This window comes from Mauremys reevesii, linkage group 1 (assembly GCF_016161935.1).
Source record: "Mauremys reevesii isolate NIE-2019 linkage group 1, ASM1616193v1, whole genome shotgun sequence".
In the NCBI taxonomy this organism is placed as follows: Eukaryota; Metazoa; Chordata; order Testudines; family Geoemydidae; genus Mauremys; species Mauremys reevesii.
In genome coordinates this window covers 124,282,498-124,309,440 of record NC_052623.1, presented here as the reverse complement: position 1 = coordinate 124,309,440, position 26,943 = coordinate 124,282,498, and the positions used below count along the sequence as shown (strand labels likewise).

The 26,943-nt window shown below is 42.4% G+C and overlaps 2 protein-coding genes across 5 annotated transcripts in view; one reads left to right on the top strand and one right to left on the bottom strand.

The window, feature by feature from the left end:
• GABRB3 (gamma-aminobutyric acid type A receptor subunit beta3) overlaps positions 1-26,943 on the top strand; it is a 262,321-nt gene that overhangs the window by 45,970 nt on the left and 189,408 nt on the right. The gene's annotated exons all lie outside the window — the stretch shown is intronic.
• Positions 1-26,943, bottom strand: part of GABRA5 (gamma-aminobutyric acid type A receptor subunit alpha5) — a 91,933-nt gene that overhangs the window by 62,810 nt on the left and 2,180 nt on the right. For all 4 annotated transcript variants that reach the window (XM_039490555.1, XM_039490563.1, XM_039490535.1 and 1 more), the window contains exons 2-5: positions 25,312-25,466; positions 11,731-11,852; positions 9,044-9,111; positions 8,714-8,934 (exon numbers count right to left, since the gene is read on the bottom strand). In XM_039490555.1, the coding sequence (XP_039346489.1) occupies positions 8,714-8,934; positions 9,044-9,111; positions 11,731-11,852; positions 25,312-25,397 (497 nt within the window). In that variant the 5' untranslated portion in view covers positions 25,398-25,466. The remainder of the gene's footprint in view (positions 1-8,713; positions 8,935-9,043; positions 9,112-11,730; positions 11,853-25,311; positions 25,467-26,943) is intronic.

Below are 26,943 nucleotides of genomic sequence, written 5' to 3'. Positions count from 1 at the left end.
ACCTCTGAGGATAGGACAAGAAGCAATGGGCTTAAATTGCAGCAAGGATGATTTAGGTTTGACATTAGGAAAAAACCTCCTAACTGTCAGGGTGGTTAAGTATTGGAATAAATAGACTAGGGAGGTTGTGGAATCTCTGTCACTGTGGATTTTTAGGAATAGGTTAGGCAAACACCTGTCAGGGATGGTCTAGATCAGGAGTCGGCAATCTCTGGCATGTGTCTCGCCAGGGTAAGCACAAAAATATGCAGTGATAGAGAGAGAGAGAGTGCCTCGCCGTAAAATGGGCCATGAAAACGTTGCATTACTACCTGCTGGGGTCAGTGGCGGATTAATGATTTTGCCGCCCCAGGCCCTGAAATAATTGCTGCCCAGCCGGCCCCTAACCCCGCCCCGACTCCACCCTTTCCCTACCCCCATTCCAACCCCTTTCCCAAAGTCCCCACCCCAACTCCGCTCCCTCCCTGCCCCTATTGGATCCCTTCCCCAAATCCCCGCTCTGGCCCCGCCTCTTCCCCCAGCGCCCCGTGTTCTCCCTCCTCCCCCCTCCCTCCCTGCCCCGCGAAACAGCTGTTTTTGCGGCGCAAGCGCTGGAAGAGAGGGGAGAGAAACAGGACGCGGCAGCGCTCGCGGAGGAGGCAGAAGCGAGCTGGAGTGGGGGCGCGGGGAGGGGAGCTTCTCCATGGGTGCTCAAATTTGCCGCCTTAGGGCTAGGCCTTGTCGGCCTAGGCGATAATACGCCGCTGACTGGGGAGCAGATTTGTCCTCGTGACCGACCATGCCCCTCTTCAATGGATGCAATGGAACAAGGAAAAGAACACAAGGGTAACTAGGTGGTTCTTATCCATCCAACCTTTCCAGTTCCGCATACAGCACAGAGCAGGGAGTCGCCATGGCAATGCCGATGGCTTATCACATGTACACTGTCTGGTGTCCCAAGCTGCCCAACCCTCACCCGCGCTGCTTCCCACAGCCCCCATTGGCCTGAGACGGCGAACCGCGGCCAGTGGGAGCCGCAATCGACCGAACCTGCTGACGCAGCAGGTAAACAAACTGGCCCAGCCCGCCAGGTGCTTACCCTAGCGAGCCGTGTACCAGAGGTTGCCGACCCCAGGTCTAGATAATATTTAGTCCTGCCTTGAGGGCAGGGGACTTGACTAGAAGACCTCTCGAGGTCCCTTCCATCCTACAATTCTATGATTTGATGGATGAGAGCTAACTGATAGACACTGAACCCAGATAAGACTTACAGGATGGGGGAAACAACCAGATGGAATGATAGATTATATCAACCGCCCTTCATGAAGGTCTATGCTTGCTATTTTCTACCTGACTGGCAACCTGAGGCTATTGGTGTCTCTCCTGAATATCCAGGAAATGCTTTTTTTAAAATCACTTTCTTCAACCAGAAGGTTGCTGTGAAAGACCCTTTATTTATGATGCAGATCTCCACACAGTCTTCCATGCTTTTACTATCTACAGGATAGATTGTACTCTATTTTGAGCTATATTTAAAAACCACTTGGAAAGTGCAGCTAGTACAGAATGCAATTGCCTGTTTATTAGGTGATATGTCTGGTAGTAAAAACTTTATATACCACACTTCGCTCTGATTTGCCTTCCGAGTGTAAGCCAAGCTGTTTGTTTTTGACTAATGGATCCTGGTTCACAACCTTGTTCCAGACCTGAGATGGTACCACATGAGAAGAGAGAGAGAGTAACGGAGGAGCTTGAGCTGATAGCTCCCTAGTTTAAACAGGAGGACCCTGGTGACAAAGGGCTCTTGACTCTGGTTCCCCCTTGGTCTGCCAGACCCTGAATTGGATCAGTGGGAGCTGAGAGTGCTTAGAATCTCAAAAAGCAACAAAGAGTCCTGTGGCACCTTATAGACTAACAGACGTATTGGAGCATGAACTTTGGTGGGTGAATACCCACTTCGTTGGATGTGTGCCACAAGACTCTTTGCTGCTTTTACAGATCCAGACTAACATGGCTACCCCTCTGATACTTAGAATCTCAGGAGTTTTTCAGCACTCTGCAGGATTGGGTCCCTAGGAAAATCAGTTTTGTCCTGCAGTGAGGAAGCAGTTGACTGAACCTTGAGAGTGAATGAAAGGGAAGCAATGGGAGTGGGAGGGAGAGAAGAAATCCATGTGATTAAATTATTTTCAGACATTGATTTTTTTTTTTTGGTTTTGTTTTGTTTGCTTATTTATTTCTTTTAATATCTGCACAGCTTTCAAAGCACTGGCCAGGCATTCTTATAAATATAAACAAATATGTAAATATAGTCTCTTGTACTGAAATGAGAACAAACTACACTGATTGAACAAGAGGGATTCAATCTAGCCAGTTATTGACTGAACACTGGCCCTGTCTTTCTAAAGTACAGGTCTGCTAATTACTCCCACAGTCAGGTCCATATAATGAAATCCACAGCTGTGAATTGACAATATCTGGCATGGGTCCTGCTGTGATGAACATGTAAAGAAAAACAACCAAGATTTTTGACTGAAAGAGCTTTTTTTTTTTTTTCAAAAGAGAAAGTTGGCCTTTACTGGAGGATTCTTAAAAAGAACCGCATAAGTCCCCATTAATTAATTGTAATATCTAACATCTATACAATATACAAATGCTTACTTTGCATTAAAATATTTCATGAAAGAGTAGATTATAAACTGAAATGTACCTGAGCATTATATTTGCAACCAATATATTTGATCTTAATGTTACATATCATGTTTTGAGCATTGATAACTGTATCCATTCTGTAAATGGTAACAACAAATGTGGTTATGCTGCCATCAAGTGGATATTTAAGTTATATATGTTCCATATTACTGAATTTTATGTGACCTCCATGAACAATACCGATATTTGTATATTTTCATATTTGTACAAGGATAGATATGCAGTTTTTGAAATGATTATAATTTCCTAAGAACAGCTGGTCAGAAATTAAATTGTGGTTAAAAACACAGTTCTGGTACACACATTACTTTTGCACACATTGTGGCTAAAAATGCAGACTAATGCTCCCACAATTTCATTATAGACGTTTAACACTGAAAGTTTACCAGTGCTCCTCTTCCTTTATACTCCATTCCAATTGCAAAATATATATATATATATTATATATATATATAAAATAACCAGTTCACGTAGCTGTTTTGATTCTCTTTAGCAGGAACAAAGATTTTTTATCTGCTATCCTCATTTTTCAAAAGCTTTATGTAACAAGTGAGCTTCACAAATGTATTTTCACATAACTGCCTTGTGCTTTTATTTCTGGTATAACGAGATCTACTAGATTTTTTTAAATTAACAGTAAAAAAAAACAAACTTTTTTCCTGCTTTCACGAAGTTATGAAATCACTATGTAGACCAACAGAAGAAGAGATTCCTTTGTTAGCATATGCAAGTCCATTGCTCATATTAAAAATAGACACTTCAGAAATGCAGATAAAGACAACACTCCCCTCTAGAGGTAGGAATAGAATTTGCAAATTAATTACATGACCTGGGTTTGTACAGTATAAACCTTATTAGCAAAATAAGCAAATAAGACTAACCAAATGAAAATTAACTTTCTGGTTTTTACCTCATAGAACACTGCTGTAAAGTAATTGTTCTGTGAAATCAGTCTATATGGTATATTTGGTTTTATTGTGATGTAGAGCGACTTTGATAACATTCATGCACAGAAGCATATTTTTAATACTTCACAGGCAAAAAGACTTAAAATAGTTCCTTTATTTCTGTCCTAGACAATATAAAATGCAATATAAAATGCAAAATTCAAACAATGTATTTTCATCATAATGAAAATATATTTCTTCAAATATTCTAAAGCAGGAAGTTTGAAACCAAAATTATCATAAAACTGCTTTTCATTTAAACAGAAGTGACTGGGTGAGTACTATTTTGCATGTGATCCTTTTACTGTGTATAGGCTATTAAAATAAAGCATCATATCTGTTTGTACAGAGGCACAACTTTAGGTTATAATCTAGTGGAGTTTTTTCTCATATTTTGATTCACATTCTAAAATTCTCACACTTTCAGTGTTTACCTCTTTTGCTCACATTTACGATATTCCTTGTTGTGTTCTGATTAGGGTTGTTTTTCTTTTTTACAAGCTAGTCCATAATGTGTGTGGGTCTCTTTTTCTCAACAGGTAGGTCTTTATCACTTGCTTTGTTCCATCTTTCAAATAACTATTCTGTGAAAATCCTAGCCAGTAAGACTTTTCCATAGTCTCTTGCTAACCTGATTAAATACTATACATTTGGAATTCAAAAGAGATTGCAGGGCACCGCTCACACTGCTCTCTTCCTCCTCCTCCTCTTGGGTAATCATTCAGACAGCCCAAGTAGAAGGCTATGAAAGTAATTCAGATATCTCCAGCCATGGCACAGGTCCCGATTCTCCCCATATACAGATTATTGTTGCATGCAGGCTGGGAAACTCCATACATTTCCTCCTAATTCTTCCTCAAAGATGGATGGGAAAAGCCCCCCATGTTGGCAGGGGGTTGGCCCGAAAATTCACAGACAAATTCATAGACTACCAAGAACCAAGAAGATCTGGTGGAGGCCACAAGAAGCAAGGCTTATCCTCATGCTGAGGCCCTGCATCTCCACACTGCTGACAGGCCCCTGATTGGCCACTGTGACACCCCTAGACCGTGAGAGTGGTGGGGAGAGGGATTTACTGTGTCTAGGAGGAAACCTATGCTAGTTAACGCTGACTCACCATTTATCTTGTGCTGGTATTCACAAAAGGTTCTGCAGTGGTTACAGCGGACTATAAAACAGGAAGGGGAGTCCTCACCAGGCCAGATGGAGGCAAGGGACTGATGCTTAGCAAAGCCAGGGTAGGGAGGGGAAGCTTCCCTCTGCTTTTAGCAGTGAGAAAGGAGCTGTGTCCTTCCCCTCCACCACCCTGACTCTATTTTACTTTCCCACCTGAGGTTTTTGCGGGGGATGTAGCCATTACTTCAGCCCTGCATTCCTCCCTTCTTTCTGGATTCCCAGACCCAGGACCCTGAAGAGAAGCCACAGAGCAAGAACTCAGTCCTTAGCCTGGATCCACAGATTCATGCTCCCCCGACTATAGAAGCAGAGGGATGCATCTGGCTTCAGGTTTCTTTTTGATGATCCCTTTAGAATGGACTCCAGGTCTTTCATGTGGTTATGCCAGTAAGAAGCTTCCCAGCTTGCACTTTGATTCTGAACTTTATGGGCTAAATCTAGCCCTGATGTAATGGTAGTGGAGTTACACTGGGGTGCAATTTGTCCTCAGTTTGTTTTAACTGACTGTAGCTATGTCTACACAGCAAAGAAAAACCTGCGGCTGGCCCATGCCAGCTGACTCTGGCTTTGGGGGCTTGGGCTGCAGAGCTTCTTTCATTGCTGGATAGATGTCTTGGCTCAGGTTGGAACCCAGCTCTGGGACCCTGTTATGTGGGGCCCAGGCTCCAGCTCAAGTCCCGAAGTCTACATAGCAATGAAACAATTCTGCAGTCTGAACCTCACGAGCCCAAGTCAGCTGGCACAGGCCAGCCACAGGTGTCTAGTTGTTGTGTAGACCTAGCCATAGAGACAAGGTAGGTGAGGTAATATGTTTTATTGGACCAACTTCTGCTGGTGGAAGGTCCAAGCTTTTGACTACAGAGAGCTCTTCTTCAGGTCTGGGGAAGGAAATCAGAGTGTCTGAGCTAGGGACAGGATGTTAAGCGTATGACATGGGGTAACACATATGGTAGGCGGTCACTTTAAAGGAAGTGGGCAATTGAGGATTAGATTGTTATGCATAAGGTGGCTGAAGTAGATAATTAGGAGTAGCAGGCAGTGTGGTGTGTTACAAACTGTTATAATGAACCATAAAATCAGTGTCCCTGTTGAGTCCATAGTTTTTGGTGTCTAGCAGAGTTATGAATTTAAGTTCCCAGGGTCACCTTTTGTAGTTATTCTGCAGGTGTCCTTTGAGGATGAGGACTCAGCGGTCAGATATAGAGTGATCACTTTGTGAAAAGTGTTCACCCACATTTGATAGGGTGTTTTTGTCATTTATCATTTTGCTGTGTGAGTTCATTTGAGAGTGAAGTAATTGTCTTGTTTCGCCAACATAGTTGTTATTGGGGTATTTAGTGCACTAGATGAGGTACACCATATGTTGTGATAGGCATGTGTATGACCCATGAATCTTGGGAGGTGTGTTGTGGGGGTATTGATCATTGTAGCAGTGGAGATATGTCTGCAGATTCTGCATCTGTTGTTCTGGCAGGGTCTGGTGCTGCTTTGAGTTGGTGTGTCTTCGTCTGTAGGGAGCTCGCTTTTGATAATGAGCTTGGTGACATTGGAGGGTTTGTTTGAAGGCCAGAAGAGGGGGTTCAGGAAAGATTTCTTTCAGCATGTGATCCCCATCGACTGTGGGTTTTAATGGTTTGACGATACCTCAGATGGGTTCCAGTGTGGGGTAGTAAGTGACAGCTAGGAGTGTGCAGTCAGTGGTTTTTTTTTCCCCCTCCTGTATTGAAGCAGGTGGCCCTTTCCATGATATCATGGAAACAGGTGCATCTTTAGCATTTTGTCAATAAGTTCCGGGCAAATTTCCCATGAGAAGTTCAGACCCTTTGTTGTTTAAAAATGGAAATTTCTCTACTCCACCTGCAAGCAGAGTTCTCTGCCAATGCCCACAATGAGTTAAGAGCTCTGGGTTGGGTGTAACTTTACCTATTAGCACAATGTGTGTCTTCTCCTTGTCATACTTTTGAAATTTGACATTTTATAGCTATTAGTCATTTCTTTGGGGATTAGCTACTACATATTATTTCTACCATTGAAATCTACCTCAGAAATGGCCAATTATGAAAGAGCTGACGCTCTTAATGTAGCACAGCGCCTTAGAGACATCTTGATCTGATTATGTATTACACAGACACTCTCCTGGCCTAGGATTCAGTAGGATGCCACATACAATAGGATGACACGACTGTTTTATTTGACATTTTAAAATTGTCATCAAGTTGAAAGTAGGCTGTTTAAAAAGAGATGGATTCCATTCCCTATTATGATATATATGGTAAAATTATTTCTGCTCCTTCCTTCCCTCTTCCTCCATAACATCAGAAATTATTTTACATTGTTGAGCTACGTGGACTTTGTGGGCTTTTCTGTAAGCCTGGAAGAAAACCATGTGACTGGCAATCTGGGTAGCCTTAACTTGCTGTCTGAACTGAAGCAGTCAGAAAGAGTTAACTCAATGTCCTAAATGTTGTAAAACAAATGCTCTCTCAAGCACCACATGCTAGCTGTAAACTTGTGATTTTCTGCCACTCAACAGAAAATACCTGGCTTGGCTCCATGTAGACTGTAGGCTTGACTTTGACTTTATATACACCAGTGTCTATTGGGAGCAAGTGCACGGCAGTCAGTGGAGTTCCACCAGGGTAATCCCAGTGTCAGTGAGACCAGAATTACGGCCTGCCCCTTTAATACAGTTTGGAAACTTGAATTTCTTTTGCAACTATTGTAAACACACATACACACACTGTTTGTTGTTTTTAATGTCTCTCCAGTTTGTTTCAGGATGTCCCATTGAGATCACTACAATGACAATCCATGTGAAAAAGAACAGCAATGAGGAACAGCGAAAGTCAGGGGAGTTACCGAACCACAGTGTCTCTATGGGATTGGTTATTTAGTTGTGCTGTTTTGTTTAAAATACCTTTTTTTTTCAGTACAAAGTATTTTTTCTTTTTCTTTTTAAAGTCCTAGTCATTTCTAGATTTTTCCGTTCTTTTCAAAGAAGAGTTATGAAGCAGGGATTTAGGCGATGCTTAGATTTGGCAGATACTCATGTGATAAGCTTAGGATAAACACTTTCTTCTCTATTTTTTTAAATCTCTTTTTAAGTGCTGTCCATATGACTACACTCTCAATGAAAGCCCTGTTACAGATACAAAGCAGTCTTAATTACTGCAGATGAATTACTTATAATGAACAAAGCAGGCTCCAGTAATGTAGGAGTTGTTCTAGGAGAATTTGAAAAAAAGCAGGTCATGCTTTAACATCATTGATATAATATCTAGGTTAAGAATTGATGAGGCTTCATAATATCATCAGATCAGATAAGAAGCAGGGCCTTGAAAAGTTCAGACACAGATCTGATTCTCAAAGACTAAAAAATGTACCAGCTTTGTCTTAAAAGTGCACTTGTTAAATAGCTTTGTAATGCCCTATCTGCTGCCTGCAAGGCTTTATTCCTGTGATGGCTTGTCATTTAGTTAAATTAGAACTAGAAACAAACAGAAGCTTTAAGAGTTCAAGATGTACTATACCAGAGACAGATTTATCTTTCTGGTCGTAAAGACAGCTCTCTCACGTCACATCAGCAGAGCAGTTAAAATAAAAAATAATAGGAGAGTACAGACTTACATAAAACAGTAGGACTGAATCATCTACTCCACAGAGAATATGCATTCCATTTCACCAAAGAAAATATTTCAGCATTAGCATTGATCAGAGGCTGCAAATTAATTAGTAGTTGTAGGCAGTGATTATGCTTTCCATTTTCTCTTGATATTCTCATAAAAATGTGCAAAAAGTCTACTTTATTTATTCTATTGTGAGAAAAATCTGGCATGCCAAACAAGTAATTGTGAAGCTACTAGGGAGTCAGAATAAAAAGAAATCAGAAAAGTCTTTACCTCATGGTATAGAGTAGGGTGCCATCATCTTCAAGGCGTAGAAGTTTGTTCGGTGTTGTCATGTTGTGAGCTATAGATTTTTTACCATTATGGAAGAAAGTGTCTGGGGTCCAGATCTTGCTGGCAAGCAGATTGTTAAGAGGGAGGCGTTGCATCGGTCCTTTGAATCGAAGTCTTTCATCTTTCCAGCTTTGTCGGAAAAAAACATCAATCGTGTATTCCTGACAAAGAACCAGTCGTTAATAATGTGTCTCGAAATAAATAATCATTTTTACAGTTATTTTAACAACAGAAATAATACTGATTTAGGATTCATATGCTATAACCTACCATTTCTGTGTCTGACACTGGACCAAAACTGGTAACATAGATGTCTGTTTTCACCTGAGTTATTCTCTCTGTAACAAAGAGACACAGACCCTGAATCAGTAATTGCTATAACAAACAAATATACACTCTGGATGTTTTTCTTTTTCTAGTGATAACCACATTTGCTATCTTAGGCCAGGATTTTCTAAGAAACCAAAAAATTGAAATTCAGTGGGATTTGGGTGTCTAACTCTTTGGCCCCTTTGACAATCCCAGACTTAATGGTTTTTTAAGCATGGGATTTTCAGAAGATTTTAAGTGAGTTAGGAGCTCAAGTCCGATTTTTTTTTCATTGGTGTCATAGTGGTGACAGTAGGCTTAGAAAGTCTTCTAAAATACAAAATACATGAACATTAATAAATATTAATTGACTGTAACTCTGCCCTACAGACATGTATGAAAGGCCCGATTCCTGAAAGGCATTGCTATACCCCTTTGGAAGTCAATTACACCAATGCAAAACCAGAATGGTAGCACTGTACATACCGGTACACATCATACTTACATCGCACTGATGTAACTGACTAAACCAGAAACAGAGCAATAGTGAATCAGGCCCTAAATGCTTATCCTAAAGAGTATAAAATCTATATAGACAACTCACTGCACAAACAAGGGAAGAGACAGTTGAAACATTAAGCAGCGTGTAAGAATGGTGAAATACACGATGCGGTGTGTTAGTTCCATGAGTTTCATTTGGATTTATCTTTTTAAACTTGTTTTGTGGTTATGACGTTCAGCCATGGGATTATTAATACTTCTCTGCAGAGAGGATTATGGTTCAAAGACATTTTGCAAGTATTGCTTTTTAAGAAGGGACTTGGACAGATGGTGGGCCAAGTCCAGGAAAGGGGGTTCCAGGAACAGGAGCTGTGTGGGTGAATGTCTGAGAGAGCAAGAGAAAAGCAGCTAGTAGAACACCTTGATCAGAGTGAGGGGGAGCAAAAGGATAGAAGAGCAGAGAAGTGAGTGGAAGCCAGGCTGTAAAAGGTCTTAGAAAGTAGAACAGGGAGATTAAACCTGTGCAGAAGGTGAGGAGAAGCCAGAGAAGAAATGTATAGAGGTCCTGGACAAAGTCAGAGTAGCAGGGATGATGGATGTAATTTTAAATACTCACATTTTAAAATAGCAGCTATAGGTGCTACAAAGCAGGTATACAAATACAGTTTCATCACATCTAGCTGGTCATAGAAAAGGGTATTTTTTTATTTTTACCTTTTCTACAGATTTTTGTCACTCACACTATAAAATATGTTTGATTTATTCTGCACGACTTGTACATATTATTTTCCAATTGTGGAACTTAAAATATTTGGAAAGGTGAAGTCGGGCATCACACTGCAAGGAAGTATTATCAAAAGGAAAAAACAAAAACCTATTCAAGTATAGAAACCCTTAACGGTGATTAGAATAATATCTGTCATGGGCCAGCCTGATCCAAACCTGATTTGAATCCAATGAGACTGACTGGAAAAACTTAAATGGGCTTTAGAGAGGGCCCTCTGTTCAGGGAAACTGGATTGTCTTAGGCCGCACACAGCTAATTAAATGCATTTTTTTTAAGGGCATCAGATAAGATCCACAGTGTTACTGTGCAGGGGCTTTCACATTTTACTAGAAGTAATGTGATGGTCTCACAGTGGAGCTGCCCATGCAGCCCAAGTAAGACTCTCATTGATTTGAAAGAGAGAGTTGCCTGAGTGAGGATCAGGCCCATTATGTCAGGATTGGGCCCCAACTGAAGATTTCTAAATACCGATACAGTCTGCAATGAAGTGCCTTATTGCTGCAAAATATAATTCTTTCAACAGGGTTATTTTAAATTAGTATTAAAAATAATCTATTGTGTAAGGAGACTGCTGTTTGACAGATATAATTTTGTACAGTACACATAGTATATATTCACTTGACATATTTTTTTCAGTGAGGTCTACCAGAGACAAATAACCATTTTACCACACTGGAAATGTTATCAGTGTGGCAGACCACTCCAAGCAGCAGAGGATTCTGCTCATCTATATTAAGGTGAAACACCTCTGTGGTTTGCTTTATTGTAACGTATAACAATACATGTAAAGTATACCATACCGCTTTAAGAGCCAAATGCAAATAACTGAGTAAGGCTGCCCTCACTCAAAGCACAGTTTAAAGCACAGTCTTTGTGGCTTGCTTCAGCTAAAGCCAACGCAAAGGTATGAAGTCCCAATAGCTCATTACAGCCATGTTCCACAGGAAAAGGACCCCCCGTTTCTCCTCCCAAATACAGCCTTCTAGAAATTCACTGACCCATCCATCTTCAGCTGACAGTACATCCCTCTTATATAGTCTGTTAAGTGGGGATTTATTAATTGCCCACAGTTGGCTCAGTCTGTGATGCTATGAATCCCCACAGTCAAGGCAAGCAGCAGGGGTCCTTCTAGCAAGAAGGAGAGTCCTCTCACCAACTTCTGGATGGTATCTTATTCCCCCTCACAATCAGCCATTTGTTTACAAAGGCTTTGTTCTATTTCCATTTGGTTAGGTAGACAGAGCATGTACATGTAACAGGTTTGTTACACTGACATATATTCATTTTACGTAGGCTTCACTGTAGTAATTACACAAGAGTGTCACTAACTGATGCAATAGCAACAGAAATTCTACTGTACCTCCCAGTCCTGGGCGCAATCTATTATCATAGCCATCCAGTAGACCATCCAAAATCCTGGTGAATATGGTAATATTATCATTGGTGTCATCTTTCCCTGAAGCTGTTGGCATTAGTGAGAAGCTGTTTTAAATAAATAAACAAACAAACAAAGGGAACAGATTAAAAGCTGTGCCAGTCTCAGAGGGATCCATGGGAATTGGAGACCAAATCCCTCTGATTTTCCACCCTCTCCTGTAGTCTGAAGTATTCAGATGAAATGTTAACTGTGTGGTTTTCTTCTATTCCTCCTGCCCCTCCTCTGCTTCTGGCAGTGACATATCTTTCTCTATGAGAAATCTCAGAACATCAAAGATGAACAAGTGGCTGCTATTAAGTCATAGAATCATAGGGTTGGAAGGGACCTCAGGAGGTCATCTAGTCCAACCTGCTGCTTAAAGGAGGACCAATCCCCAGACAGATTTTTACCCCAATTCCCTAAATGGCCCCACTCATGGATTGAGCTCATAACCCTGGATTTAGCAGGCCAATGCTCAAACCTCTGAGCTATCTGCCCCCCTTGATGGCAAAACTCCCATTTACTTCAGTGGAGCCAGAATTTCACCCCAAATCTCCTTGGTTTCTCAAAAGCACAGCACAGAATAAACAATTCTTCTACTCTCCTCCTTGTTTTCATCAGTTGGTCTTCCCTGGCATTGAGCAAACAACAGTTATACATTGTGGACCTGATTCCACAGCCATTAGGTCGAATCATGAATTCCTTGTTCACTATAAACTCTCATAGACTTCAGTAGACATGTCTAAATACTTCAGGCATGGTGGCCCTTTAAACAAGCAAAACCCCTTTCCCCCTTTCTTTAACGATCTGCTCAAGTACTGCGGGATCAGGCCCCGGGTGCTCTATGTCAGTTTACAGACAAAGCAAACCTAACCCTGTCTCCCGGGCATAAAGAAGGAAACTATGTTAACTTCTTTTCAGGATTTTTAGAATGAAGAATACGTTATTAAAGACAATGAAAATATGGGGTCACAAGGAGAAATGGCTGGAATATTTTCACTGAAACACAAAAAAATATTGTTCACCAAAATGTTTTGCCTAAAAAATCTTCATTTCTGGTCAAATGTTTGCGTTTTTTTAATCAAAAAGTCAGAACTCAAATATTTTTCAGTAAGAATTTTTACCCGAGACTTTTTTTGAAAACTGAAAAGACATTTTCTTTTTGTAGGCCTGAGTTGGGTAAAAAGGGCTATGCCAGAGGATTCCCCAGTTCAGGCAGTTGACGAACCTTCTTGCAAGCCATGAGATAGGGGAGCATTCACAGTGGGAGGGCAGCTGGGAGCCAGAGGGGCAGTTCAGTGTGGGGACCATAGTAGTGCTATGGAGATTCCCAGAAATGCTAGAGCCCACAGGGCAGCCCTGGGAGGCTGCTGTAACTTGGTCCCTGAGGGCTAAGTTACGCTAGAGATCTCTGCAGCCCCTTGAGCAGCCCAGGATCAGGAGAGTGCAAAGCCTTGAAGCCCCCTTTACACCCTTGACCCTGGAATCTTAGAGGCACCACCAGGGCCGGCTCCAGGGGTTTTGCCACCTCAAGCAGAAAAGAAAAAAAAAGTCACGATTGCGATCTGCGGCAATTCAGCGGGAGGTCCTTCGCTCCGAGCAGGAGTGAGGGACCCTCCGCCGAATTGCCACCAAACACTTGAAAGTGCCACCCCGCTCCGGAGTGGCCGCCCCAAGCACCTGCTTGATAAGCTGGTGCCTGGAGCCGGCCCTGGGCACCACACTGAATCTCATCCCTTGCCCAAGCCACAAGACCATCCAACCACTCTATGCTCTCCAGGTTAATTTAACTCCCAGTTCTGTCTCTTATGACCACATCTGCTCCATTGGCCAGTAACTCACTGAGGTGGATAGTGCACTGCAAATGATCAACTAAAATAATACGGCAGCTGCACCTTCAGTTTAGTTGAAAAAACATCCTAGTGAATGGAGGCAGGTAACAGAAGTGACAGAGGTACTAACTATTCAGCTGGCATTGCAGACACAGAAGGAAATTCCCAGAAGCCTGTTTAAAACATTTAAACAGTTTATTTTTCCCAACAGCAGCTGAAGGACATATTCAATTATTTCTCCTGATAGATGGAAAGATGAAATTGCCTTTTTTTTAAAGGAGACCCTAAGACCATTAAGGTTCATTATTGTCCAACTCACTTGTATCCCCAGCCCTTCCCCTGGTCTCTGGTGAAGGAATTAAATTACACATTAAACAGTTTCATATATGATCAGAATTGTTAGGTTTTAAAGCTATCTCAAAAAAGGGAAGTCAAGATGCTAGTTCATAAAAGTAAGACTTGTTTTGGTACCCGGCCAACTGAATTTCTCCAGGAGAGTGCCAATAAATGCCCCTTTATTTATTACACAAACTATTAATTTGTCTCTGTGGTCTGGTGTAATTCCAATCCTACTGGAAACCCCATTCTTAAAAAAGAAAGCAAGAAAGAAAAGCAGCTTTGGAATCTAAAATATTTTTCAGTGTCTAATTTACCCTTTCTTGTGAAAGTGCTTGAAAGGATTGTTGTCAAGTAAATACCAGTATATCATCACCTTATCACAAACAATCTGTCAGTGTTAACTGTCAGGATTTGGACCAAATTGCAACAGAGACAGCGATGCTTAAAACTGTGAATGATTTACCTTTTCAATGTGGATGACTGAGCATCTTTAGGGAGTTACAAGGTTTTGCATTGCTGGACATTTCTGCTGCTTTTGATGGCCTCAATTATGCTGAACTGATTGCAATGTTAAATTGGTTTGACAAGAAGTATACTTGCTTGGTTTTGCTAATATTTATTTGATCTTGAGCAGTTTGTTTCTTTTCTGTTATTGGTAATTCTTTTACGGTCTCTTAGGGGTCTTTCCTGGGTCCACTGTTATTCCAAAACCAAAAATCTTTCTTTACCAACAACTAAAGTTGCTCAGTGATAATAACATGCTTAGCTATTACATCATTTATAAAACTCAAGCACTTAAAAATATGGAAATAAAGGCTGAAGACAGTACTTAAGGACATAGCAGTTTTCACAGTACCCATAAAGAAACACATTCTCACCAAATATAAAGAAATGCATATTTCATTGTAAAATTACAACCTTAACTCTGATCGAAAGTAAATGATTTTTTCATTAGCAATCTCAAAATATAAACTGCATGCCAGACCCTTCTGCAAAATATAAAACTGTTTGCATGTCTATATTTGCAGTGTTGTTGTAGCTGTGTTGGTCCCAGGGTATCACAGAGAAGGGGGAGAGTAATCTTTTATTTCTCTAAAAGCAGCAAAGAATCCTGTGGCACCTTATAGACTAACAGACGTTTTGCAGCATGAGCTTTCGCAAACCTCGATGCCAACTCTGCCCACATATCTACACCAGCAACACCATCACAGGACCTAACCAGATCAGCCACACCATCACCGGTTCATTCACCTGCACATCCACCAATGTAATATATGCCATCATATGCCAGCAATGCCCTTCTGTTATGTACATCGGCCAAACTGGACAGTCTCTAAGGAAAAGGATAAATGGACACAAATCAGATATTAGGAATGGCAATATACAAAAACCTGTAGGAGAACACTTCAACCTCCCTGGCCACAAAATAGCAGATCTTAAGGTGGCCATCCTTCAGCAAAAAAACTTTAGGACCAGACTTCTAAGAGAAACTGCTGAGCTTCAGTTCATTTGCAAATTTGACACCATCAGTTTAGGATTAAACAAAGACTGTGAATGGCTTGCCAACTACAGAACCAGTTTCTCCTCCCTTGGTTTTCACACCTCAACTGCTAGAACAGGGCCTCATCCTCCCTGATTGATCTAACCTCGTTATCTCTAGCTTGCTTCTTGCTTGCTTATATTTACCTGCCCCTGGAAATTTCCACTCTTGCATCCGACGAAGTGGGCATTCACCCACGAAAGCTCATGCTGCAAAACGTCTGTTAGTCTATAAGGTGCCACAGGATTCTTTGCTGCTTTTACAGAACCAGACTAACATGGCTACCTCTCTGATACTTTTATTTCTCTTTCACCAACAGAAGATGGCCCAATAAAAGATATAACCTCACCCACCTTGTCTCTCTACATGTATACGTGGCAGATATTGCAACCCCATATAGTATCTTTGGGGAGCATTGTATTATATTTAGGAATGGTTTATGTATGAATGTCCTCTACTCTATAGAGATGGGGGTATGGGCCACCACAGCTCCACCAAGAACTAAAAACAGTGGGGTTTGGTTAAGGCAAGTCACTGAGACCCTAAACAGCTCCGGTGAGGTACCTCCACTATGAGATGGTTTGCATACACTGCTTCCAACTGCGTTTTCCAGAGACCAAGAGCTGAAGAAAGAACTTGGGATATATAAAGGCTGAGTTTAAACAGACTCAGGATCTTCCTTTTGCTTCAGCAAATGGACAGGACCTTTGGTCCTAAGGGGACCTCAGCCCTTGCTGAAGGGGTAGAAGGAATGCTGGCCTATCAGACTCCCCATGCAGAAGATGGGTAGTTTTCTGGTATGTTAGTAAGTATGTGGGAACTTTTTTAGATATTTTCTCTGTGATGTTTTTATCCAAAGAATAAATGTACTTAGCAGAGAAAGAGTTGGGTGGTACCTTGTAACTGCTGACACACACTGGTCATATCCTCATAGAACAAGCTAAGCACAGGCATTGGCTTGCTGGGGATATCACAGTACAGTATATGCCAGGGGAATGTGTAGCCTTAAAACCTCTGGTTAGGAGGGAAAGAAACATGGGTCTCCCCACCAAGGAGAGGTAATGACTGGGAGCAGGGGCAGCTCTAGCAATTTTGCCGCCCCAAGCACGGCGGCACGCCGCGGGGGGCGCTCTGCCGGTCGCCGGTCCCGCAGCTCCGGTGGACCTCCTGCAGATGTGCCTGCGGAGGGTCCGCTGGTCCCACGGCTCCGGTGGACCTCCCACAGGCACGCCTGCGGATGCTCCACCGAAGCCGCAGGACCAGTGGACCCGGTAGAACGCCCCGGCAGAACGCCCCCCGCGGCATGCCGCCCCAAGCACGCGCTTGGCGTGCTGGGGCCTGGAGCCGCCCCTGACTGGGAGCCTGAAACTTAAATGGGTGCCCTTAAAGGACTACGGAGGAGGAATACAGGTGCAGCTAACTCTGAAACTGTGACAGTATACCTCAGTGACAAATGCTGATCAATATCAAAAGTGTATTACTACAGTCTTCCTTTAATTCAGCATTCCATGCCTTCTTTGGATGAAGTGATCTCCAAAACATGGATTAGAATGCTGCCGCACAGAAGCAGCACAGATTTTTAAGAAGATGATTTAAGATTAGTCCCTTTCACCAAAAGATTTTTACCAAGTCCCCAATCCCTATTGCATTCATTCCACAGCTCAACATTTTTACTGGTAGTTCTACAGGTACGCAAGCATTGCACTTTTTTTTTTCAGATGGTCTTTCAAGGTAAAGCCCAGGGAGTCCATGGGAGTCTCTTCAATGGGCTTTGGATCAGGCCCTGTGAGAACATGAGGGAGAACTGACAATTGTCTATAAGTGCTAGAAGCATGATGACCCCAGGGAGGAAATTTTGTTTAGAGTTGTAGAGCATAACCAGGAATAATGTGAAGGGGAGGTAAAATGAGACTGAATTTCATGAAAATCAACTGAATGATGAGAGCTACTAGATTGTGGAGTAGTATCTCATGGAGAACAAAGGAAACCCCTTTGATTAAGATATGTAAAAGCAGACTGGACAAAACACCCATATATATTGTAGAGAAAAAAAATATATTGTAGAGAAAATATATTGTAGAGAAAAAATCCTTGCTTTGGTAGGGGGCTAGAGTTAGTAGAGCTCATATTTTTCTCACTTACGCTGATTAAAACTGTTAGTGATGGTTAATAACACCAATTTATTTCCTCTCAGCTGTATTTCAGAAAACCAAAGATATCCCCTTTGCTCAAGTGGAGGGGCATTCTGATTGACTTGAGGCCTTATGTGTGAAGGGCATAATGCAGTGATGAAGTCAGCCTTCTACTACTTGAGAGATTTCCAAATTCTTTCCTTTTCTCTTCTGAGGTAGAGACTGTGCCTTTCTGCCTCTGGGGCCTGGTCGACACTATGCATTTAAACCGGTTTAAGGAGCGTAAAACCGATTTAACGCCACACCCGTCCGCACTAAGAGGCCCTTTATATCGATATAAAGGGCTCTTTAAACCGGTTTCTGTACTCCTCCCTAACGAGAGGAGTAGCACTATTATTGGTATTACCATATCGGATTAGGGTTAGTGTGGCCGCAAATCAATGGTATTGGCCTCCGGGCGGTATCCCACAGTGCACCACTGACTGCTCTGGACAGGAATCTGAACTCGGATGCAGTGGCCAGGTAGACAGGAAAAGCCCCGCGAACTTTTGAATATTTCCTGTTTGCCCAGCGTGGAGCTCCGATCAGCACGGGTGGCGATGCAGTCCGAAATCAAAATAAAAAAAGAGCTCCAGCATGGACCATGCGGATGTGATCGCAGTAAGGGCAGGCAAATCTGTTCTAGCAGCACTCCGTTACAGAAGACGAAATTCAAAATCATTTTTAAAAAATCTCCACACAGACGCCATAGCAGGGACTCAGCGCACTGCTGCGTGACAAGCGTAACGGAAAGCCAAAGAATCAAATGGACGCTCATGGACTGGAGGACTGAAGCTATCCCACAGTTCCTGCAGTCTCCGAAAAGCATTTGCATTCTTGGCTGAGCTCCAAATGCTTCTAGGGTCAAACACAGTGTCCGCGGTGGGTCAGGGCATAGCTCGGCAATTTACGCACCCCCCACCCACCCCCAAAAGTGAAAGGGAAAACAGTCCTCTCTTGACTCTTTTACATGTCACCCTATCTTTACTGAATGCTGCAGATAGACGCGATGCTGCAGCACTCAACACCAACATCCTTGCTCCTCCCCCACCCCCCGCCATGGGTGGCTGATGGTGCAATATGGCTGATATCCATCGTCATCATCAGCCTATTGGCACATGGAGCAGTGCAAAAGGACTGGTAACCATGCCGACTAGCATCAGTGAGGTCGATCAAGGGCGCCTGCTCCTAATTTTTCCTGGTACATGGTGCAGTATGGCTGGTAACCGTCTTCATCATAGCAACAGGGGGCTGAGCTCCATCAGCCCCCACCCTTCATGTGTAAAGAAAAGATTCAATTGCCCCTGGACTAGCAGTGGGATGCTGGGCTCCTCTCCTCCACACTGCTTAATGTCCTGTCTGGACTATCATAGCAGCTAGAGGCTGCCTTCCACTCATTTCTCACTAACAAGTCACTGTGTCTTATTCCTGCATTCTTTATTACTTCATCACACAAGTGGGGGGACACTGCTATGGTAGCCCAGGAAGGCTGGGGGAAGAACGGAATCAACAGGTGGGGTTGTTGCAGGAGCACCCCCTGTGAATAGCATACAGCTCATAATTTCTGCAGGATCTGACACAGAGCAGCTGTGCTCTCTGGTTCTATGATACAGTGGTTCTCTAGTACACTTGCCCATATTCTAGGCAGGACTGTTTCTATTTTTAGATACCAAAAAGGAGGGATTGACTCAGGGAGTCATTCCCAATTTTGGCTTTTGCGCCCCTGGCTGATCTCAGCCAGGGGCACTTATGACAGCAGCAAATGGTGCAGTGCAAAAGGACTGGTAACCATGATCATCTTATTACCAATTTATGGTATGATAAATGGTACAGTATGGCTGGTAACCATCTCTGCTGTCATGCAAAAGCAAAAGCATGCTGCTGTGTAGCACTGCTGAATCGCCTCTGTCAGCGGCATCTAGTACACACACGGTGACAGTCACAAAAGGCAAAACAGGCTCCATGGTTGCCATGCTATGGCATCTGCCAGGGCAATCCAGGGAAAAAAGGCGCGAAATGCCTGTCTGCCGTTGCTTTCCCAGAGGAAGGAGTGACTGACAACATTTACCCAGAACCACCCGCGACAATGATTTTTGCCCCATCAGGCACTGGGATCTCAACCCGGAAATTCCAAGGGGCGGGGGAGGCTGCGGGAACTATGGGATAGCTATGGAATAGCTACCCACAGTGCAACGCTCCAGAAATCGACGCTAGCCTCGGACCGTGGACGCACACCACCGATTTAATGTGTTTAGTGTGGCCGCGCGCACTCGATTTTATACAATCTGTTTTGCTAAACCGGTTTATGTAAATTTGGAATAATCCCGTAGTGTAGACGTACCCTGGGATAAATCATTGTCAAGTTTTAAGGCTGGAGATAGCTGGTGGAGAATTACCCCCTTTGTGTAGGGAAACTCCCTTCACTGGTGGGAAGCTGGCAGCAGCAGCTCTGCTACATCCTCTGCTAATCACCCCCTCCTAATCCCAGCGCAAGGGAAGAGAAGGGGTGTATCAGAAGGAGTGTGATCAGGAGGGGGCATCAGACAATGACTTATCCTCTACTGATACAAGGTTAGAGTAGGCCCCTTGCTGGGTCTAACTTTTACCCTGGCTGAGGATCAGGGAGCTGCAATGCATCCATCTCTCTCTACTGCCTGAATTTATTGGAAAAGCAGGGCCTTAATTACTGGCATTCCAAATTGCTTGATTAATAGTAGAACTGGTTGAAAAATGCAGAAAAAAAGTTGACTTTTTGATGAAAATGTTTGACCAGCTCCAATTAACAGTTTTCTAAATGCAGAAAGAGTCAACAGCAAGCTGGGCTGATTGCAGTTAGGATCACCTCACTTCTCATCTTGCACCAACAGTACTGGTTCCCAGTCAGATTTCTCATTAGCTAAAAGATATTTTTGGTCACTCATAAAGTGAGCCATTTCCAAATAACAGCTAAATTAATCTTTTGAGGGCATGATACTGCAAGATGCTCAGCTGCACCCAAGAAGCAACAGATACCTCACAAGATAAGACACTGAATAAGTGACTTCTCCTTCTATGGGATGCCAGCTATGGTCAACTGACTTATGCTTCACTCCTGAAATGTGCCGCTCTGGAGAATCTTTCCGCTGTTCTCAACCCCCAATGACATCAGAAACATGCCCACTTTTTGTTTGTTCTGTGACAAACTGATACTGTATTTCCTGCACACTCAAAACACTTATTGAGTTCAGTGGAAATTTTGGGTGCACAAGGAATGAAAAATCAGACCCTTTATCTAATCCGTATCTGTTTGCTTTTACTGTAATAGATTTTTTACTATTCATTAACATCATAGATTAATTTTTAATTTCAGCAAAATTGTAAAGCATCTTAAGATACATCAGTACAGTAAGGTATTATAAAATTTATGGTCTAATTTTAGCAAGCTTGAAGTCTGCTTGACTCACATTAGACTATTTATGCAGAACAAGGCTCATAAATCGCTGTTATATGAACAATGTTGGGTTGGGTTTTTTTGTATTCTGGTCTTCTTTGATCTATACCTCTGAATTTTAATTTTGTGACTTTTTTTAATAACACCATGTAACTATGTTTACAGTTCTACACCTCTCTTTTCCCCCCATGGCTTAATGTTGTATATAATTCTCAGCAGTCATTCCATATTTATGATAGCCCAGAATTACAGCTGAGATTTTGCTTTTGCTGAGATTTTAAAAACCATCTGGGGGATTTAGATACATAATTCCCATTTATTTCATTGGGTATTGTGTGTCTTAGTCTCCTAGGAAGATTTGAAAATCACAGCCTTCATCTACAACTTCTTTTTGTGTTTTGGTTTTTAATCTTTGTCCATTATACCAAAACGATAGCCACTTTTCCTTAATGTATTACAATTAAACACACTAAAATGTAGCTCTGCGTACCAAACCTAAACGATCCTAAATCATTACAGTACAGTCTATTGGCAAGAATAAGCGTTAACTATGGCAACCAAAGGGCTACTGCTGTTTCTATGCCAGCCTAATATTTTATCTGAATATAGTACCTTTTTGTCCTGAAGCATCCCAAAGCACCTAAACTATACACTAACATTGCAGCTGCTTCTAAGGCAGAACCACTTAGATACACTGCTCCACCTTTTGCCCCCACGCTGCTGCATGAGCGGAGTGACAATTTGACCTTACGGCAGCACTTGAATTCTCTAGGGCTAACAGTGGAGTGGATTAGAGCTATTTACCTCTACAGGCCTAGGGTAAATTATTGGATCACAAAAGGAAAAAACGGTATTGTAGAGTCGCATTTTAGTACTTAATAGCTATTTGATTAACTCATGGAATCAAATGTCTCAATTTGGCAGGACTGTCTCTCTCTGTTTATATGGTACAGGCCTTAAAACTCAGGTGAGTTGCAGGTCACAATTGAAATGCACTGGCAAAACTTTTCGATGAATCCTGCCTGAGGCTTATTTCTATCCACTATTTTCTTCCTGTTTTTAGCCACTGCACTTAGACCCTGTCTTTGAAGAGCAACAAATCCACACTTCTTAGTTAAAGGGAATAGCATACAGAAGTTAAAAGACTGAATATTATCCAAGAAAACATGGCTAATGCTAAGTTATTGCATACTTTCTTGCTTACTGTACCAGTGAAGTGAAAAGGCCGAGACCTCAAAGTTGCAATCCTAGAATGTTTCTCAAAATGGTAAAATTTTAACAAATTACCATCATGTTTGTAGAGCCAAACTATCACTGTCTAATTCCTTTCCATTTCTATAATAAACTAAGGTCCATCTTCACAAAAGAACGTAGGCACCTAACTATCACTTTAGGCACCTAAATCCCACAACCAGGCCCCTCTGAGATTCACAAACACTCTGCTCAGCTACCTCTGAACCCCATAGGTGCCTAGCTCACTCAGTGCCAAAATTTTTGCAGTAAAAGGTCTCTTGGCATCTATGTTTCTGCTGCTGAGCACGTGCACTGTACCCTTATGCTAGATATCCAGACACCTAAGGCTCAGATCAATGCAGAAACAGGGGAAGCTAGGCATTGCTCACTTGCAGGGCCTGATCCAGTTAGCATGCTCAGACCTTGCCTACTGCACAGGGCTGGCTCCAGCTTTTTTGCTGCCCCAAGCGGTGAAGCGGGGGAAAAAAAAAAAAAGATAAAGCCGCGATCGACGGCAATTCGGCGGCGAGTCCTTCGCTCTGAGAGGGACTGATGGACCTGCCACCGAATTGCTGCCAAAGACCCAGACGCGCCGCCCCTTTCCGTTGGCTGCCCCAGGCACCTGCTTCCTTCGCTGGTGCCTGGAGCCAGCCCTGTCTACTGGATCAGGCCCTATACAGAAGCTTACACAGAATGCTGTGGATAAAGGGATAAAGAAGTTTACACAACCTCCCCAGGGGGAACCTCCCTCCTAACTTTTAGCTCAGTGGGTAGGAGAGTCACTTGGAATATGGGTGACCCACAGTTCTCTCCCCTCTGCCTGAGGGGGAGCAGGGATTTGAACAGGGATTCTGTCATTTCTTACGTGAGTGCTCTCACCCCTGAGTTATGGTACATTCCGCTGTGAAGTTCCCTCAGTTGGAGCAGGGGGTGTGGATCTTGGGTTTCCCACCTCTCAGCCGAGGGCTCTAAGCATCAGGCTCTCTCTCATACTCTGGCCTCATACTCTGTTCCCCTATGGATTACCTAATGAACAAATCATTGGGCCAAAGAGACTACAAGCATGAGGATGACGCTGTAAGCTGGTAGTTAGAGCACTCACTTGAGAGTGGGAGACTCCTGTTCAGATCTCTTCTCCCTATCAACTTGAGGTGGGACTTGAACTGGGGTCTCCCCCACATCCTATGTGAATGCCATAACCATTGAACTAAAAGCTATGAGAGAGGTTGTTGTCCTTGTCCTCCTTCCCCCCTTTGGTAAAATGCAAGGTAGTCATTCTCCTCCTGCCTAACACCAGGAGAGGGTTATCAGTTGAGAATCCCAAGTAGAGGTAGGTGCCCCTGGCAGTCTGGATTTAGGTGTCTATCTCTGAGAGATAGGCAGTGGTTAGGACACACTCATCAATGTAGCATCTCCCACTGGCTAGCTTAGACGAGGAGCAACCTAGGATGCTGGGTTTGTGAATCGCTCAATCTAAGGCACCTTTCTCTCCCCATTCATTGCACAGAGAGTCCACACACCAAACTCAGGCCTAAGAGTTAGGCATGGTGGCTTGAGCATCACTACACCTAGGTATTTTTGTGAATCTAGACCTAAGAGCCTGATTCTACTCCCAGTAAGGTCCAATGGATGTTTTGACATAGGCTGCATGATAGCAGGAGCAGGTGTACCATAGATTAGTATTTTAATTTTTCAGCTGTTTGGCTTCCTTGTAGTATGCATTGTAGAACTGCCTGCTTTTTCTCAACTGATTGGTAACAGAGTTCTGAGTGTCTTACTAGGCTTATATTGGAGATGGCTCTGAGCCATCAAGTTCAGATCCAAAGTTTGGGGGAGTTCACATCCAAGGTGTTAGTTTTGTGCATTGTAAAGAGTCACCAGTCACAAAGTTTGGCTCCTGTGCTAGTTCCAAACTCTTCAAAAATGTAATCTTGTTGAGATGGGGAGTTTATTTGAATCTATTATGTATTTTTCCAAAGTGGGCAGCTGTTAATATATGTCCCAGGATGCGATTCAATTAGGAAAATTTATTTTTCAACAAAATCGTATACATATCTTTTCCCAAAATATAGTCACTTTACATTTCTATAAACTTTGCTAAATGCTTTGTTTAAAATCACTTTCACAGACTGTTTCTGGTACATTAGTGAAAACAGCTAAGTTTGGGGTTTTTAGAGAGGTGAAATACAGCAGTGATATTTGCTATATTTAACATTCAGAAAACAATGATTCAGGTAGGCACTTTAAAAGGTTAATTAAATAGAATTGTTTGTAACAAGTTCTGTAGAAATATTTTTTCAACTTTCAAAACTTTATTTTCATTTTGAGTAGGATCAAGCTCACTTTTAAATAATTGATTTTAATAACTGGGAGTTCATGCTGAATTCTCTCTGTCCTAATACAACCTTCAATGACTTGCTTCACCAACTATACCCTGTGTACAATGATCCAGAAGAAGAAGAAAAGTGTCAGCAATTCTTGTTTCAGAACTCACTAGGGGTCTAATCCCTGCAATGTGTTGAGCACTCTGGCCCTGTTCAAGAAAAGCACTAAAGCATGTGCTTAAAGTTAAAGCACCTTTTCCCACTGAGGTCATGTGACCTTCATCTACTTCAAGTTTAATATGTAATTCAGTGCTTTGCTAGAGGGGTCAGCACATTCAGCACCTGGTAGGCTTGACCTCTAGGGTTGTAATCCTGAATTTCTTGTACCTACAAAACTCCCTTTGACTTCAGTATCCACCACAGTCAGCAGCAGTGCAAGGGATATAGGACTGGTCCATAAACTGGTGAGGAACAGAACATTTCATTGGGAAAAAATAATTGCTCCCTTTCCCTCTGACATTAGTAGTGGATCAAAAGCAAGTCTATTTTTCTTCCTGCTGCACACTGGGAGGAAACAGAACTTTAGATGTTCTTAAAGTCATATCTGTGAACATACTGTCTTCAGTTAAAAAAAGTCAAATATGTGACAACTTACCCAAAGTGACTGGCTAAATTTATGGAAATGCAGAGAAGGAAGAAGTTTTTGATCATGATAAAAGTAGGGAACATTCCATTGTCCATTCCAAATGAGTTTAATAATATAAGCAGTTGATTTGGGAAAGGTATTCCTTTCCCTCCTTTGTTCTTAAGCTGTAAGAGACAAAAATAAATATATAAATAAAAAACCAGATACAGAGGTGATAGGATAACAGCATTCAGATAACAAAGAAGTGTCTGTTTTAACTATTTACCTATATTTTCCTATAAGCATCTCATCTTGTACATTATACAAATGCATTTATTCAAGGCCCTCTTTATCTTGTACTAGTAGTAAATTACAAAACAAAAAATTATTTTTGTTGATTTGCTCATTAAGCAAATAATGTAGAATTATAGAGATGTTTACTAGTTTCCAAATACTGATTTTAACCCTTACCTACTTTAAATAACAGATATATGCTGAATAATTAAGTGCTGTTTGTGTGTGCTTTTCTTAGTTATATTCTTTTCTTATTCCCAATTCAATTACAAATTTGTCTTTCCCAAATCTCCTGTTAGAAACCCTCTACTACTTGGAATTCAGGTGCTGATACATTGTGCATTAAAAGAAGATAAAAACATGATCTTTATTTTAAATGCACATAAACCTCATGCTAGCAAAATGATTTACAATAATATAATACCTGCCTGTGGGATTGATTGTCACTTTTTGGATGCCTGCCTTAATGATTAAGTAACCTAATAATTACAGTATTTGGGAGAGCTGTCTCTCACTGCTTAACTCTGCATCCTAATTAAAGTGTTACACACACACACACACACACCTTTCAAGCCAGCCCTTCTCACTCTTTCTTGATTTTGGATCTGCTCAGGCAAATGAACAGAGCCTACTCACTTTCTCTTTCACAATCCAAAAAAACCAAAATGGTTTAACTGTTACAATCTACGACCCCACCTCCCAATTCCTAGAAATATTCAATTGACAATACTAGGCACCATTCAGTGAGGCTAGGGAGCTCTCCTTTGAACAGTGGGTTAAACTTGTCTATGAAGAGCCAGGGAGCCATTTCTCCTGGGATCTTACCGACAGGCAATAACTTCCCTCAAGCCTTCCCCAGTGGCCCTGTCCTTGGCTGGAACAGGAATCGGTCGGTGGGCTGGTTCCTTCTCTTTCTCTCCCCTTGCAGCCAGGGCATTGCAGAGACCCACAAAGCCATCATCCCCTCCAATCCACTGCCTTGCACACGCAACCTCAGCCCTGTCATCGACCCTGCAGTCACTGTAGCCTCTCCCTCATTTACTTGCTCACCCATCTCTTGATGCTTCATGCAGCCTCCCCAGAGGCACAGTACCAGACCACAGTGGAACACAGTCCCAGAGCCTCTGACTTTGCCCACTAATGCCCCCGGTGCTCAATGGGGCGCTGTGCCCGGCTGCCTCTGAGCTGCCCAACTCTGCCAACTTCTCAGGAAAGGCCAAAAGCCTCCAAGTGAACCCCATGACACTACCATCGGCAGCAAGACCACAGTGTGCATGGTCAGTCCCAGTCCCACCAAAAGCACCCACCATGCCAGGCAAAGTTTGCACGAGCACATATAGGGCACTGCAGGGCCCAGTTGCTCACAGA